General features: G+C 44.8%; 1 protein-coding gene across 2 annotated transcripts in view; it reads left to right on the top strand.

The window, feature by feature from the left end:
* Positions 1 to 14960, top strand: part of eml4 (EMAP like 4) — a 37141-nt gene that overhangs the window by 5856 nt on the left and 16325 nt on the right. Inside the window, exons 4-20 of one of the 2 annotated variants that reach the window (XM_005754753.2) lie at positions 753 to 944; positions 4094 to 4234; positions 4362 to 4387; positions 4548 to 4583; positions 5185 to 5308; positions 5650 to 5799; positions 5887 to 5956; positions 6113 to 6214; positions 6301 to 6396; positions 6479 to 6613; positions 9597 to 9732; positions 10989 to 11137; positions 11260 to 11385; positions 11491 to 11628; positions 11705 to 11772; positions 11859 to 11947; positions 12337 to 12434. In XM_005754753.2, coding sequence (XP_005754810.1) covers positions 753 to 944; positions 4094 to 4234; positions 4362 to 4387; positions 4548 to 4583; positions 5185 to 5308; positions 5650 to 5799; positions 5887 to 5956; positions 6113 to 6214; positions 6301 to 6396; positions 6479 to 6613; positions 9597 to 9732; positions 10989 to 11137; positions 11260 to 11385; positions 11491 to 11628; positions 11705 to 11772; positions 11859 to 11947; positions 12337 to 12434 — 1876 coding nt within the window. The remainder of the gene's footprint in view (positions 1 to 752; positions 945 to 4093; positions 4235 to 4361; positions 4388 to 4547; positions 4584 to 5184; positions 5309 to 5649; positions 5800 to 5886; positions 5957 to 6112; positions 6215 to 6300; positions 6397 to 6478; positions 6614 to 9596; positions 9733 to 10988; positions 11138 to 11259; positions 11386 to 11490; positions 11629 to 11704; positions 11773 to 11858; positions 11948 to 12336; positions 12435 to 14960) is intronic. The other variant, XM_005754754.2, reaches the window with a different exon arrangement.

Raw genomic sequence — 14960 nt, forward strand, 5'->3', positions numbered from 1 at the left:
CCGTCATCATTTCTGCTACACTGGCAGGGCTAGGGGCCAGGACTCTCCTCTTCGGGTTTTTGGGGGATGTTGCTAACTCCAGGTCGATAACAGGCAACCCATCCACAGTAGATGTGCTCGATATGAGGTCTCGCAGCAAGCTATCAAATACGGTGCTTTTAAAAAACGCTATGCGTCACCAGGTGTTTCATCGGATTTGAGGTGTTACCTCCTTTGACAGTATCAGCTTAAAGCACTTGTTGCAGGCTGCTGAGTTTGCATCTTTTGCTGTGAAGTACAGCCAGACTTTGACCGCTTCGCCTTGGGCGTTTTTAATCTGTAGCTCTGCTCTAAAAGAATGCACACCTGGGCCCGCCTACTATCCTCGGAAAGGTAAAATGATTGGCTAGAATCTAAAGTGTGTGACATCTCAGGGGAAAAAAAAGCACCGAAATGTGCGCTGCTTTTCGGTCTGGTTACTACCATTTATATCAGATCCGGTGCCATTATGGCCTAACCCTAACCCTTATTGGTACCCATCTCTAGTCACACCACAGTTTATGACGTGACCTGTATGCTTGCTCCAGAGCGCCCGTTCACCTGAAGGTACCTGAAGACTTGCTGATAGATCGAGTCAGTGAGCAGCTGCAGACAACCAATAGAACCTCAATAGAATGCCTGTTTGATCTGTCATCAGTAGAACTACAACAGAACCGTAGTGGAACCAGCAGAACCTCAGCAGGCTGTTTCTCATGCTACTGGTTTTTCCACAGTGGTGCAGACAAGAAGGATGGTCAGCGTTCTCAGATGGCGGAGATCCAGGAACACGAGGAGATCGCTCACCATACAAACCCATCCCCTGTCCCCTTTTCCCCCCACCCACCCCCAACCACTCCCGCTGCCCAGATGCAACAGAGACCACCTGTTTCCTCTGAGAGCAGTAAAGGCCACGCCCCTCCTAAAAGGTTTCATTTTGTGATTTGTCGGTTTGGCTTCACTGCCTGCTTGTGACGTCACTGTTCCGATGTCACTCTATACGTAGCTACTAACCCTGCCTCCCGGGACACACCGTCCTGCTCTGCTCCACCTAAACTCGAATCACCTGACCAGCATGGACAGGTGTTGCTGATCAGCTGATTTGACGTTTATGCTAATAAGTAGGGCTGTTCGATGAAAACGTCTATCATTTCATATTACGCTATCGTTTGTTTCGAGGTGTCGCAAAATAAACTGTTTACAGTTTATTTTTTCATGGTTTTGTTTTTCACTGTAGAATTTCTCTAAGTTCTCTCGTTCTCTTATATTTAATACAGTGGGGCAAAAAAGTATTTAGTCAGCCACCGATTGTGCAAGTTCCCCCACCTAAACTGATGACAGAGGTCAGTAATTTGCACCAGAGGTACACTTCAACTGTGAGAGACAGAATGTGAAAAAAAAATCCATGAATCCACATGGTAGGATTTGTAAAGAATTTATTCGTAAATCAGGGTGGAAAATAAGTATTTGGTCAATAACAAAAATACAACTCAATACTTTGTAACATAACCTTTGTTGGCAATAACAGAGGTCAAACGTTTACTATAGGTCTTTACCAGGTTTGCACACACAGTAGCTGGTATTTTGGCCCATTCCTCCATGCAGATCTTCTCGAGAGCAGTGATGTTTTGGGGCTGTCGCCGAGCAACACGGACTTTAAACCCCCGCCACAGATTTTCTATGGGGTTGAGGTCTGGAGACTGGCTAGGCCACTCCAGGACTTTCAAATGCTTCTTACGGAGCCACTCCTTTGTTGCCCGGGCGGTGTGTTTTGGATCATTGTCATGTTGGAAGACCCAGCCTCGTTTCATCTTCAAAGTTCTCACTGATGGAAGGAGGTTTTGGCTCAAAATCTCACGATACATGGCCCCATTCATTCTGTCCTTAACACGGATCAGTCGTCCTGTCCCCTTGGCAGAAAAACAGCCCCATAGCATGATGTTTCCACCCCCATGCTTCACAGTAGGTATGGTGTTCTTGTGATGCAACTCAGTATTCTTCTTCCTCCAAACACGACGAGTTGAGTTTATACCAAAAAGTTCTACTTTGGTTTCATCTGACCACATGACATTCTCCCAATCCTCTGCTGTATCATCCATGTGCTCTCTGGCAAACTTCAGACGGGCCTGGACATGCACTGGCTTCAGCAGCGGAACACGTCTGGCACTGCGGGATTTGATTCCCTGCCGTTGTAGTGTGTTACTGATGGTGACCTTTGTTACTTTGGTCCCAGCTCTCTGCAGGTCATTCACCAGGTCCCCCCGTGTGGTTCTGGGATCTTTGCTCACTGTTCTCATGATCATTTTGACCCCACGGGATGAGATCTTGCGTGGAGCCCCAGATCGAGGGAGATTATCAGTGGTCTTGTATGTCTTCCATTTTCTGATGATTGCTCCCACAGTTGATTTTTTCACACCAAGCTGCTTGCCTATTGTAGATTCACTCTTCCCAGTCTGGTGCAGGTCTACAATACTTTTCCTGGTGTCCTTCGAAAGCTCTTTGGTCTTGGCCATGCCGGAGTTTGGAGTCTGACTGTTTGAGGCTGTGGACAGGTGTCTTTTATACAGATGATGAGTTCAAACAGGTGCCATTCATACAGGTAACGAGTGGGGGACAGAAAAGCGTCTTACAGAAGACGTTACAGGTCTGTGAGAGCCAGAGATTTTCCTTGTTTGAGGTGACCAAATACTTATTTTCCACCCTAATTTACGAATAAATTCTTTACAAATCCTACCATGTGGATTCATGGATTTTTTTTTCACATTCTGTCTCTCACAGTTGAAGTGTACCTCTGGTGCAAATTACTGACCTCTGTCATCATTTTAAGTGGGGGAACTTGCACAATCGGTGGCTGACTAAATACTTTTTTACCCCACTGTATAACCACACTACGGACAGATTAGCGACTGTTTTTATGCTTTGTCGTTACAACAACGGTAAAACCATCGCGTGGCTCTGCCGTCCGCTTGTTTATTTTCCACGTAAACCTTTCACAATAAAGCTGAAGATCCTGCTGAGATTTTTTAAAATAAACTGAATTACGTGAAATAATATGCAGAGTGTTTACGGACAAGAAGCTAAAAAGAGCCGTCAAGTGCTAAAAAATAAACCTTAGAACACGCCGTGGAATAAATACTCACAAAGAAAATTGTGGCCGTTTCAACTTATGTAACTCTCGACTCCAGGTACACGACACATAGCTGAAAACACTTCACGCAAGTCGAGTTGCCTGAGATTCACAGAAAATGTAAAAATTTTGTGATAAGTATCGTTGTCGGGATGATAGATGTCTTATATTGAGATATGAGATTTTGGTCATATCACACATCCATACTAATAAGCAGGTAGAAAAAAGTCACGATGAGTTTAAGTTTGCTTTTTGTGTTTAAATGGTAGAAAAGTTTTCTGTCTGAGTGCAGATGAGGAACTTAAACCCAGAGACCCTCGGTGCTCTGTGGGATCTTTCAGGTGATGCTAGTTTCCAGAGTTCTGATTGGTCAGTAGGCGTTCATTTTGTATCTGTTGCTTTCTAATCTCAAAGCGTTCACAAAGCTTTATTCATAACCACAAAGCCTGCTTCTTAGTACTGACCTTTGATTTCTGACGTGGTAAGGACTGTGTGTCTTTCGGAGCAGTGACCTTTGACTCTGCCTGGCTCCTCTTTAGTCTCTGCTGCTTGTTTTAATATGATTACTAATGTGATCTCATCCCAGCTTTATCCCAGGACCTCCTCTTTTTAACTCCTCCTCCTCCTGCAGGCCTCATGCAGCCTGGGTCTTGAGTTTCTGATGTATCCCAGCTCTAACCTCTCTGCGAGTTGTATGTTTGACTTTGTCCCTCTGGCTCCTTGGAGGAGAAGGTGTTTGGTCTCTGACGACTGATTGGTCTGGATCGCCGTCTCATAGAAATTCATTGAAAAAACTAAAAAATCAGATGAGAAACTTCAAAAGTTAAATTTAAAATCCAGGAAAATAAAACTTCAGATCTACAAACGACTCAGAGATTCTTCCTCCTCCTCCTGCTTACAAGCTGAACCCCGATTAGTACTGCAATACTCACTGTGTGCGTGTGTGTTCAGGGGCCCCAGCGTGAAGCGGTCCTCAGGGATGGAGCGCTCTCAGAGCAGCACCTGGGACACTTCAGATGAAAACAGGAACAAACTGGTGAAAGCTGCGTCCACCTCCAAACTGCTGGCCAAGGTGGTGAAGAACACAGAGAGGTACAGACGCATAGCCCATGTGCAGTACACACAAAGCGTGCGCGCGGTACAGACGTTGTTTTGTGGACTGTCAGGCCTTCGTGTGTTTATATTGACAAACTGATGGTGAGACTTTGTTTTCTTTCAGGCACAGAGATCCTGTCATGAGCCAAGGTAAACACCACACACATCTTCATCATCATCATCGTGTGTAGAAATGGACAGAAAGCCTCGGAGACGTTTCAAAGCGTTCTTGTCTTCGAGGCTGTGCTGCTGCTGTTTGTGTTGTCTGTTGTTGGTTTTTCTCAGTGATCGTGTCTTTGTCTCAAACCAGCCAAAATCTCAACTCGAGAGAAAAACAGCCAAGCTGGTAAGTCGTAACGATCTGTCGGAGCAAGCTAACGGTCTAATGTGCTAGCGGCTGCTGTATGAGCGCTCCCTGTTTCTGCACCAATCACAGCTCTCTCTCTTGCTCTCTCACACTCTGCTTGATGCTGCCAGTCTCGCTCGCACACCTGCTCTTACTCCTTCAGGCTGTTCAGGTGATGTCATACCTGTGTTTGACTCCCTGACATCATTTACCCCCATATAAGGTGAAAAAGTAATAAAAGAAATTTATTCACACTCCCAGTCAGACAAATCACCCACCGTGCGCACACACAAACGCGTGCCCGAGCTGCCTCACCTGCACAGCTTTAAAGCCTCAGTTTCTTCATCTGTCTTGCTTTTTTTTTTTCTTCTTAAATCAGCAGCACCTTTCAGATCTTGGCCTGTTTCACCTCTGCTAACAACTGTCACACCTGAAAGACAGAACATCTGTAACCAAATCTGCTTCAATGCCGATATTTATTTGCCAAATCAATAAAAACTAGACCCATTAGACTCTGACAGGATTAGCTTTGCAGTTTGGGATTTATGCTTTGGGGTTGGACTGCTGTGCTAGTCTGAGGAATGTCTGTCTAATGTTTCAGAGGGGAATGCTATTAAGATGTTCATGCGTGGTCGACCGATCACCATGTTCATCCCTTCAGACGTGGAGAACTACAATGACATTCGGACCGAACTTCCTCCAGAAAGACTGAAGCTGGCGTGGGTGTATCCTTCACCTGGGACACGGGAGCGCTCTTACACTTAGCAGTGATAAATATTGGCCGCTTTGATGAAACAGGTGTTATGCAGTGAAACACTTTTCTGACACTGATGTGTAAAAGCTCAGTGTTTAAATGCAGAATTCCAGGCCAAAATTCAGAGTATTGGAAGTTCAGGAGAGACCACGGGTGTGGCAGGTCAGCGTTATCTGTGTATATCAGTAAAACCAAAGTCTAAGCATCAGCAGGTCACGGCCTTCAGAGATCTTCATGCATCCCTCACCTGCTCTGTTGTGAATGTCACTACATCTCCAGCTGTTGTCCAGGTGTTTCCTTGACTTCGTGCAGGTACGGTTACCGGGGAAGAGACTGCAGAGCAAACATCTACCTCCTTCCAACCGGAGAGATTGTTTACTTCATTGCGTCGGTCGTGGTTCTGTTTAACTACGAGGAGCGGACTCAGAGACATTACCTCGGACACAGCGAGTGCGTCAAATGGTGAGAAAGAGCTCCGTAGTACTTGCTGCTCTCCTATTGGCTGTTTGAGGCGACAGATAAGTGAGCTGCTCTTTTTGTTTCTGTCAGCCTGGCCATCCATCCCGATAAAATCCGGATTGCCACGGGACAGCTCGCAGGAGTCGACAAAGATGGACGGGTGAGAACACATACCACGTTTTTAAGGTCAACTTTCAGACAAAAGGAAAATATAAATACGAGTCGAAAACCGAGGCTAACAGGAGAGCTGCTGATGGCTAGAACTTTTTAAATAAATGAATAAAAACAATTAAGACAAGGGTGCTGTCCCTCTCAGGCTCAAGTTCATGTCTGGGACAGCGTCAGTCTGGCCAAGCTCCACGTCATAGGTGAGCTAACGTTTGAACGAGGCGTCGGCTCCCTGGCTTTCTCCAAAGTTGTAAGTATCAGCCAGGTGCACCACGGGAGCTGTAGTTCTCACATACCTGCAGCTCTATGCATCATCAACCTTGCTGTGTCTCTCAGGATTCTGGTCGGCACCTGAGTGTGATTGATGACAGTAACGACCACATGTTAACAGTCTGGGATTGGAAAAAGGAGTCAAAGATAGCAGAGATCAAGGTGAGCCCACGTTTTTGTTACTGCACTGGTTTTTACCGGTTCCAACGTGTTCCACCTGTGCTCAAATGCTGTGTTTTTGCAGACCACCAATGATGTGGTCCTGGTTGTGGAGTTCCACCCAACGGACCAAAACACCATCGTCACCTGCGGGAAGTCCCACATCTTTTTCTGGAGCTGGAATGGGAACGCGCTTGCTCGTAAACAGGGAATCTTTGGGGTGAGTTTCTGCAGTTTAACTGTAACAGTGCTCATCACTGATTAAGCACTCATAGATTCACGATCGGCACCTGTGATTGACAAAAAAAAGACCCATCAAATTTGTTGCCAAACAAGCTGTGCTGAGCTTTGATGGTGGGGAAGAAGATTGCACCGGGGGAGGTCGGTATTTAACACCATATGGTTTAAATGGGACAGACTGACCCTGAGATGGGGGTCTGTAACAGTATGTCAGATTTAAATGCCTTGGTCAGTACTAGCAGCTGCTGTCCAAATAAAGTTTAGACTATTTGAAATAAAACCAAAATACAAACTTGCGCTTGGTGTACGTGCAAATACTAGAACATGTCCAGTTTCGTGTACGAAGGCTTTTAGAACAATGAAAATAAAGATGTTTGCCTGATGCCTGCGCTATCAGCCACACCGATGACGCTGGGTGTCATGACACGCCGTCTCTTGGTTCTGCAATGTTTATCTAAGTGCTGTGTTTGACACTGTGGATCAATGTATTTTATTGGATAGGCTGGAAAATTTTATTGGAGTCACAGGAAATGTTTTATCATGGCTGAGAACCTACCTGTCTGGGAGATGTCAGACTGTTAGTTCTCTCTGAGACCTGTGCAGTGAGCCATGGGGTGCCTCAGGGCTCCGTACTTGGACCATTGCTGTATTCTCTGTGTCTGCTGCCTCTTGGTGTTCTTTTAATGTAACCTTTCATTGTTACGCATTGTTACCTGCAGCTTTATGTTCCTTTAACCCAGTGGTTCCCAAACCACTAGGCCCCACTTTGTTTTACAAGAAAAATATTTGCATTGTGCTGAGGTGTCTGAATTAGAATCTTGTCTATCTGCAATTAAGTTCGGGTTATCAGATAACTTCCTGCTTCTAAATACTGATAAGACAGAGTTGATGGTCACTGGACCACAAAAATGTCAATAAGTGTCCTAAAATTTCATCTTGAAAATTGACGACTATGTCATAAATTGCAGGGACAAGATTTAAAAACTTGGGCGTGTGGTTCGACATGGTGCTCTCCTTCGAGTCTCATGTAAAAGAGATAACAAAGATAATTTGAGGAACATCGCCAATTATTGTAACGCTCTCCTTTCTGGGCTACCAAAGAAAAGTTTTAGAGGTTTACAGATGGTGCAAAATGCAGCTGCTCGCATTTTAATGAAAACTGTACCCCTGTACTGAGATCTCTTCATTAACTACGAGCAGATTTTAAGGTCCTGCTGCTCACCTACAAGGCTTTAAATAGTGTGGCACCTTCATACCTCTCCGACCTTTTACGTCTTTATGTTCCATCCCCGATCTCAGGACTCTGGCCTTCTAAAGGTTCCTAGGGCCAGGAAAAAACAATTGGAGAGCGTGCGTTTTCTTTTTGTGCCCCGTTTTTGTGGAACAACCTCCCTCAAGATATTAGGCAGGCATGCTCTGAAGACCCACTTGTTCACCCTTTCCTACATGTCTTAATTCTGTCCCATTTCGTTTTTTTAAATTCTTATCTTTTTAACTTTAATTACTATGTGTCGATTTATCTACCTTTTTATTTTCAAATAGCTGTACAGAACTTTGAAAGCTCTTTATAAATAAAGTTATTATTACTATTATTATTATTACCAACACAATATGGTAATGGCCTGTATTTGCTTTACTTGGTCCTAAGGACCCCAAAGCGCTTTACACATCCAGTCACACACACATTCACACACTGGTGATGGCAGCTACATTGTAGCCACAGCCACCCTGGGGCGCACTGACAGAGGCGAGGCTGCCGGACACTGGCGCCACCGGGCCCTCTGACCACCACCAGTAGGCAACGGGTGAAGTGTCTTGCCCAAGGACACAACGGGGCCGGGGCTCGAACCGGCAACCTTCTGATTACAAGACGATCTTGAGCCACGATCGCCCCAATAAACAATAAACGGTGGGTACAGGTGATCTGAATGGACAGCAAGCAGTGGTTTCATACCTGTTGGTCTCTGATCTTAAACTGAAGCTGCACTAAAAGTGTTTCGTTTTTTGTTCCAGTAAGAACCCTCAGCTTTCTGTGGTTACACAGCAGAGAAGATGCGGTGTAGACGCAGAGAGGCTGAAGGAGCTCCGAGCTGATTAGAGGCGGGGTTTGTGTAGTGACGCCCAGCAGGGGCTGAAAACACAGCAGTTTAAGCAGTGATGGTTGTTCGGCGTGGTTGTGCCAGTTTGGATTCAGAAGTCTCTGTGACCTCACTAATTCACTTCTTTGACCATAACTTAAGATTTTATTTTCCAGCGATGGCAAAATGTCACACGCGCCTCACTCGATGGATAAAATACAACAGTTGTCATTGCAGAGATTAAAGGTGAATCTGGAGCGTGATAGAGGGAAACTGTAAGCAGCGTGTAGTCAGAGGCATACAACCACGAGCTGGTGATGCTGCCTGCTGAGCTGAACGAGCTGTACGTGACGACAGGAAGTGAGTACGTGATTAAATGTTTGGATCCCGAGCAAAGACAGACGGACCCCTGGGTGTGAAAAGTCGGACCCCTGTTTCTCTGCTGGTTTCACTTTCGGTGACGTAATTCCAGTGAGCTGATAAACAGATTCTGCAGCAGATGAAGTGAAAGGAGTCAAAAAAGTGATCATGGTGGACGCTTCCTCTGTTTGCTCTTAGTGGAAAAATCAGTAAAAATCTACAGGAGAACAGGAAGCTCCACCCGGCTGAGGACAGAAAGAAAACCCTTTATCACAGAATTAAACAGATGATATGAAGGTGGTATTTCTGCAGCAGATCCCCTGAAACAGCTGCTGAGTCCACAAAACACAAAAGCATCTATCCATGAAAACACAGCAGAAACATCGAGCTTATTAAACTTGCACCTACACACTTTTTACTTGATTTAAATCAAAGATTTTTCTCAGCTTTTTGTCTTTAGAGGAAGCCCGGGTCCTTCTTTGAACTCACTCCAACACTCCTCTCCTGCTTTCTCCTGTTTTCTAGAAATACGAAAAGCCAAAGTTCATCCAGTGCCTGGCGTTTCTGAGTACCGGAGACATCGTCACTGGAGATTCTGGGGGTAGGCTGCTGGTCTGGACCAGGAGCGCCACGGAGAACCCGGCCGGGAAGGGGCCTCGAGGTATCGGGTTGTTCACAGTGTTTTGCATAAAGATCGTGCAGGTGTGTGCCACGGGGCAGCCGCAGAGCAGAGAAACAAACAAGCCGAGACGCTGTGAGGGAAACGACGTGCATATTTTCATCCTGAGTAAAACGGCATTCGCCTTGTTAATGAAATAAGCTCGGTCTGTTTAATGAGTTTGCATTGGTATCCGCCCTGAAGCGTTTCCCTGCACGAGACGGATCCCGACAGGTTTTACAGCTTCAGAGTTCGATGCTAAAGCAAATGACAGTCTCGCTGATTTTAAGGTCACAGAAAATGTCAGAGTGAAGAGTTTGATTTAAACCGACCAGAACCAGCAGCTCCAGAGTCCTGTAAGCAACAGACTACAGAAAAACCACAGAACAACAACAGGTTGTGTGTGTTGGCCCAGTTTCAGTAATGGTTTTTGTCATGTTGTTAAACTGGTTTTTAGAGACATGATGCCAGGGATTAAACGATTTTCTACTGAAATTCTACTCTGAGCGCTTTTTTTCTGAGAAGGGGACAAAAGACAGTGAAAGTGGAGATGGATTTTTACCCCTCGGCAGCACGTTGGTGCATACAAGCAACAGGAAACTTGGTTTTTGGAGGAAATCTGCAGGAACAGGAAGTGTTTTCATTATGATCTGCTGCCTCCCGCTGGTTGTTTTGTGAGCTGCTCTGTAAAAAGAGTGCAGGAACTAAACCTATTTAAAGCAGTTTGTTTTCATCTACATGAACGTTACACGTTGGTGCTTCCTGTAGGAACATCAGCAGCAACATACTTTCTGACTTCCTGTGTAAACATGAAGAACCAACATGTACCGCTTGCACTTCCATGGGAGCAGTGAGGACATGGGGAAGTCCAGAAAAGTCCCTGAGCAGAAATCTGTGTCGGGACGCCTTAAACATGATTGGACGTGACATCGCACATGATCAGTTTCAGATTAATAAATGTGGGAAAACATTTGAGGTGCGTGACGTGGTCACGGCTGAAACATAACTTTTCTGTTCATTCAGAGGTCACTTTTGTGCGTTGAACACTTAGTCACGTGACCCCCAGAGGACGTGTCACAGACGAACGATGCGTTTCTCAGATTTAGGAACAGCCACGTCCTGTTTCAACTTTCAGAGTTAAAAAAAAAAAAATCCTTTAATCAAAGCTTATTTTTTTGTTTGATAACTCACCTGTGTGTGTGTGTGTGTGTGTGTGTGTGTGTGTGTGTGTGTGTGTGTGTGTGTGTCTGTCTACGCAGCCTTTCGGATACTTCATCATGTCGATGGTCACGAGGGAAGTGTTTTCTGTATGTGTGGGATGAGGAGCGGCATGCTGCTGACTGGAGGAAAAAAGGACCAAAAAATCATCCTGTGGGACCACGAACTGCAACGTCACCGTGAGATCGAGGTCTCGCAGCACACATGCACACCTCAGTGAAACTCAGCTGTGATGACATCATCTCGGCCGTCAATCTCCACAAATCTAAAGTGTCAACCATGTGACTGAGGCTACGCGTTTGATCCCCACAGGTCCCAGATCAATATGGAACCATCAGAGCGGTGTCTGAGGGGAAGGGGGACGAGTTTCTGGTCGGGACGTCGCGTAACTTCATCCTGAGAGGAACTTTCAACGATGGCTTCGTGGTTGAGGTCCAGGTGAGTAAAACGCCTCCGGGAAGTGACGACAGACCAGGAGGTCACATGATCGCATGGCGTCACTGACCAGAAAACTTCAGTACCTCTGTGTTGTGATGTGTTCAGGGCCACACAGACGAGCTGTGGGGTTTGGCGGCTCACCCGTCCAAAGACCTGTTTCTGACATGCGCTCAGGACCGGCTCGTCTGCCTCTGGAACTCGAGCGATCACAGTCTGCTGTGGAGTCGCACGCTGGATGAAAAGGTGCGTGGTGACGGGGAGGCAATTTATTGATTATTTATCGATTGGTCATTGGTGATCGCATGTTTCTCCTCCTCAGGAACACGGACACTGTGCAGACTTCCATCCAAGTGGCGCTGTGGTCGCCATAGGAACGCGATCAGGAAAGTCAGTACAGAGTTTTGTTTTTTTTCTACCTGAACTCAAAGATGCTTTCCTTGTATGTCTGACCTCTGACCTCTGGTCCCTGTCAGGTGGTACGTTCTGGATGCTGAAACCAACGACCTGGTGGGGATTCACACCGATGGGAACGAGCAGCTGTCAGTGATGCGCTTCTCCATTGGTGGGTGGAGCTACGTTGTTCACGGGCTGTGGCTGGAACACGCTGTGTGCCTAACAGATGTCTGGAGGTCGCCAGCTTTCGGCTGACCTCGGAGCATCTTTATCTGTTCGCTAACAATGGGCAGCCCTCTTGGTGTGATATCATGTTACTGTGTAACGGCTTCCAGTAGTAAATAAATTTAAGAGATTTCTGAGAATGTAGGCTGTCATCGATGTGGTTGCTAGGTGACAAGAGCAGATGTTTGTGATGCTGTACAGAGCTCCACCTTGTATGCGGTGTCAGCCACAGGACGCAGCCCCTGAACATGGACACTCATTAAACTGAAGATCATAACGGTGTTATGAGAGAACTACAAATCTCAGCTTGCACCTCTCTATCTCTCTCTGCAGATGGAAGCATGCTGGCTGTCGGATCTCACGATAACTTTATTTACCTTTACAACGTCTCTGAACAAGGACGCAAATACAGCCGATACGGAAAGTGCACGGTGAGTCAAAAAAACAATTGCAGCTTAGTGAACACCTGTCTGCCCCTGTTGCATCCGTTAGTTTGTTCAGTTTGCCCCAAAAAGTTAAATCTGTTCATCTGGACATTGTGTTTTCAGTGGGAGAAATATTGGTTCATCATGCAGGTGAATTACTTGGATAAGTAACGAAACGTTTTGGTATCAGTTAACAAGCTTCGGGCGTTTTTCTCACTGATATTAGGCTGCTCGTCTTGGCAGAATTGGTAACGTTTGTTTTGGTTGGTTTCTTAGCACAGACCCAGCTTGTAAGCATAGTTTACAAATATTCTAGTGCTGAGGGCAGACTTTAGGAAGGCCATTCCAGAAGCTTAATGTTCGCCTGCTTTGTCCAAAATCACTTCTGATGTGTGTTTGTGATCATTGTTCTGCTAGAACACACGGCTATGTCCAAGCTTCAACTTCATTTGAGGAAAAGTCGAAGAAGGCTGTCGTCCTTCTGTATTCCATCCACTTTGTGCAATGTACCAGAGCCATGGGTGTGGTACTTAGGGTTGGGCAATATAAAAATTTTTTACAAACGACAATCATCAGTTCAATATCAACGATAGGCGACTGTAATCATGCACGGACTGATTTGCGTGTTTACAACACAGAAATTTTAACATTTTTAACCTGTGTTAAGGTTCAAAATATTGGGGATGGACACCAGAGGAAAAACCCACAATAACAACACTGGTCCGGTCGGGTTGAGTCAAACGATGATTTAATGATCACGCACGTGGGAGATGGACACTGTATGCCGACAGTCTCAGATCTCATCTCAAAAAACACATCACCATAGTTTTATGAAATCAGGGTATTAGAACGCCCCTTCATGCGTAGTGACAGGTGTAAGACAATCAATGTTGACAATTTTATTTAACACAAAGAATAACATTGTCTCCTTCCCGAGGGCAGACGCTGACTGCCCCCATCTCCTGGAACCGTCTGTACCCTGCTAAGACACAACATGGCAGCTGCAAGGACTCTTTCATTTACTCAGACCATCAGTGTGTATTGCTCTAAATCAAGTATATAATATTAAATGAATATTGCTGGATCAGCTACTTCTACTTAAAACATATTAGAACATGACTAAGCACAAAATCACCAAGAATAACATCTTATAAGTGCTGTGTAAGCGCGTGCGGCCTTCCAAGCTCAAAGCCTTTGCCCTCCATAGATCAGCCAAACTCGCGCTGGCTGTAGCTTTTAACCTTTAATCAACTTGAGCACAACTCTAGAATAAGCAACAAACTGCAATGTGTATGGAATGATCATGGTTACATCTGCAATGGAAAATCATGTTATTATTCTGGTACCTGTAAGAAAAGATCAAACTAAAGTTATAACAATCACTGTAATGCAAAGAATAATGTAAGGTCAAAAACTTCAAAGCTGGTTATATACTTCTGATGAACTAATAATGCCATATTAAAATAATGAATGATAATGAGAAAAACATCCCCTCCTTATTCTACACCTGCTCAACCCATCTGGAGTGCAGAATGAACAAACTTTGGACAAACTACCCAAAATGCGAGACATTTCAGAGATTTTGACTGAGTCTGCGCTCCAGATGGGTTAATTGTCGTGATGACAGCATGTTAACGCTAACAGCGCTAAAAATAAATAAATAAAAAAAGTCACCAATTTGGGATGAAAGAGGTAAACCTAAGAATGTAACCAAAGCGGTGTGCCACTTGTGCAGATGTAAATTGCGAGCAAAGTACTCAAACCTGACTAACTTGCATGAGGATGTCCGTGTCCACCATCCGGCTGAGTATGCTAGGCTATCACCAGCTTCTGCAGCTCCATCAACAAGCTTTTGGGCGCTCTCTGAGGAGGGGGCATTTGCTCTCAAATGAAAGAGGGTGCTGTTAAAACAGCTCTATTATCTTTTTTTTCTTTCTTTTGACTGCTTCTATTCGCTCCATTATTATTATCAAATTTACTCATGGGCAAACGAATAAATCGCCAGTGCTGGGAAGGTTACTTTTAAAATGTATTCCACTACAGATTACATGCCCCAAAATGTATTTTGTAATGCATTCCGTTACGTTACTCAATGAGAGTAACGTATTCTGAATACTTTGGATTACTTAATATATTATCATCTTTTTACAGCTACATGAATGTACTATTGCTGTGTGATTCATTACTATTACTGAAGGTTACTCTCTATACCAACACCAACTAGATGTTTAAATCTTAATATAAATGAGTAACAGTAGGTGGACATTAGGTAAGGCTGCACTTTTTGCAGTGTCTTAATACTTACAACTGGACTACACTGCCCATATGGCTACATTCTTTAGGGCTATGCCTGTAACACTCTGCCCATTGCCTTCATATTAAATAATTTTTAAAAATATCTCTTTACGTCATTATGCGGGCTGCAAGTAGAGGTGACATTCAATTTCAATTCAATTCAATTTTATTTATATAGCGCCAAATCACAACATAAGTCGCCTCAAGGCGCTTCATAGATACAGAGAAAAACCCAAC

This window comes from Pundamilia nyererei, unplaced genomic scaffold (assembly GCF_000239375.1).
Source record: "Pundamilia nyererei isolate P.nyererei 1_Seehausen unplaced genomic scaffold, PunNye1.0 scaffold00638, whole genome shotgun sequence".
Classification (NCBI taxonomy): Eukaryota; Metazoa; Chordata; class Actinopteri; order Cichliformes; family Cichlidae; genus Pundamilia; species Pundamilia nyererei.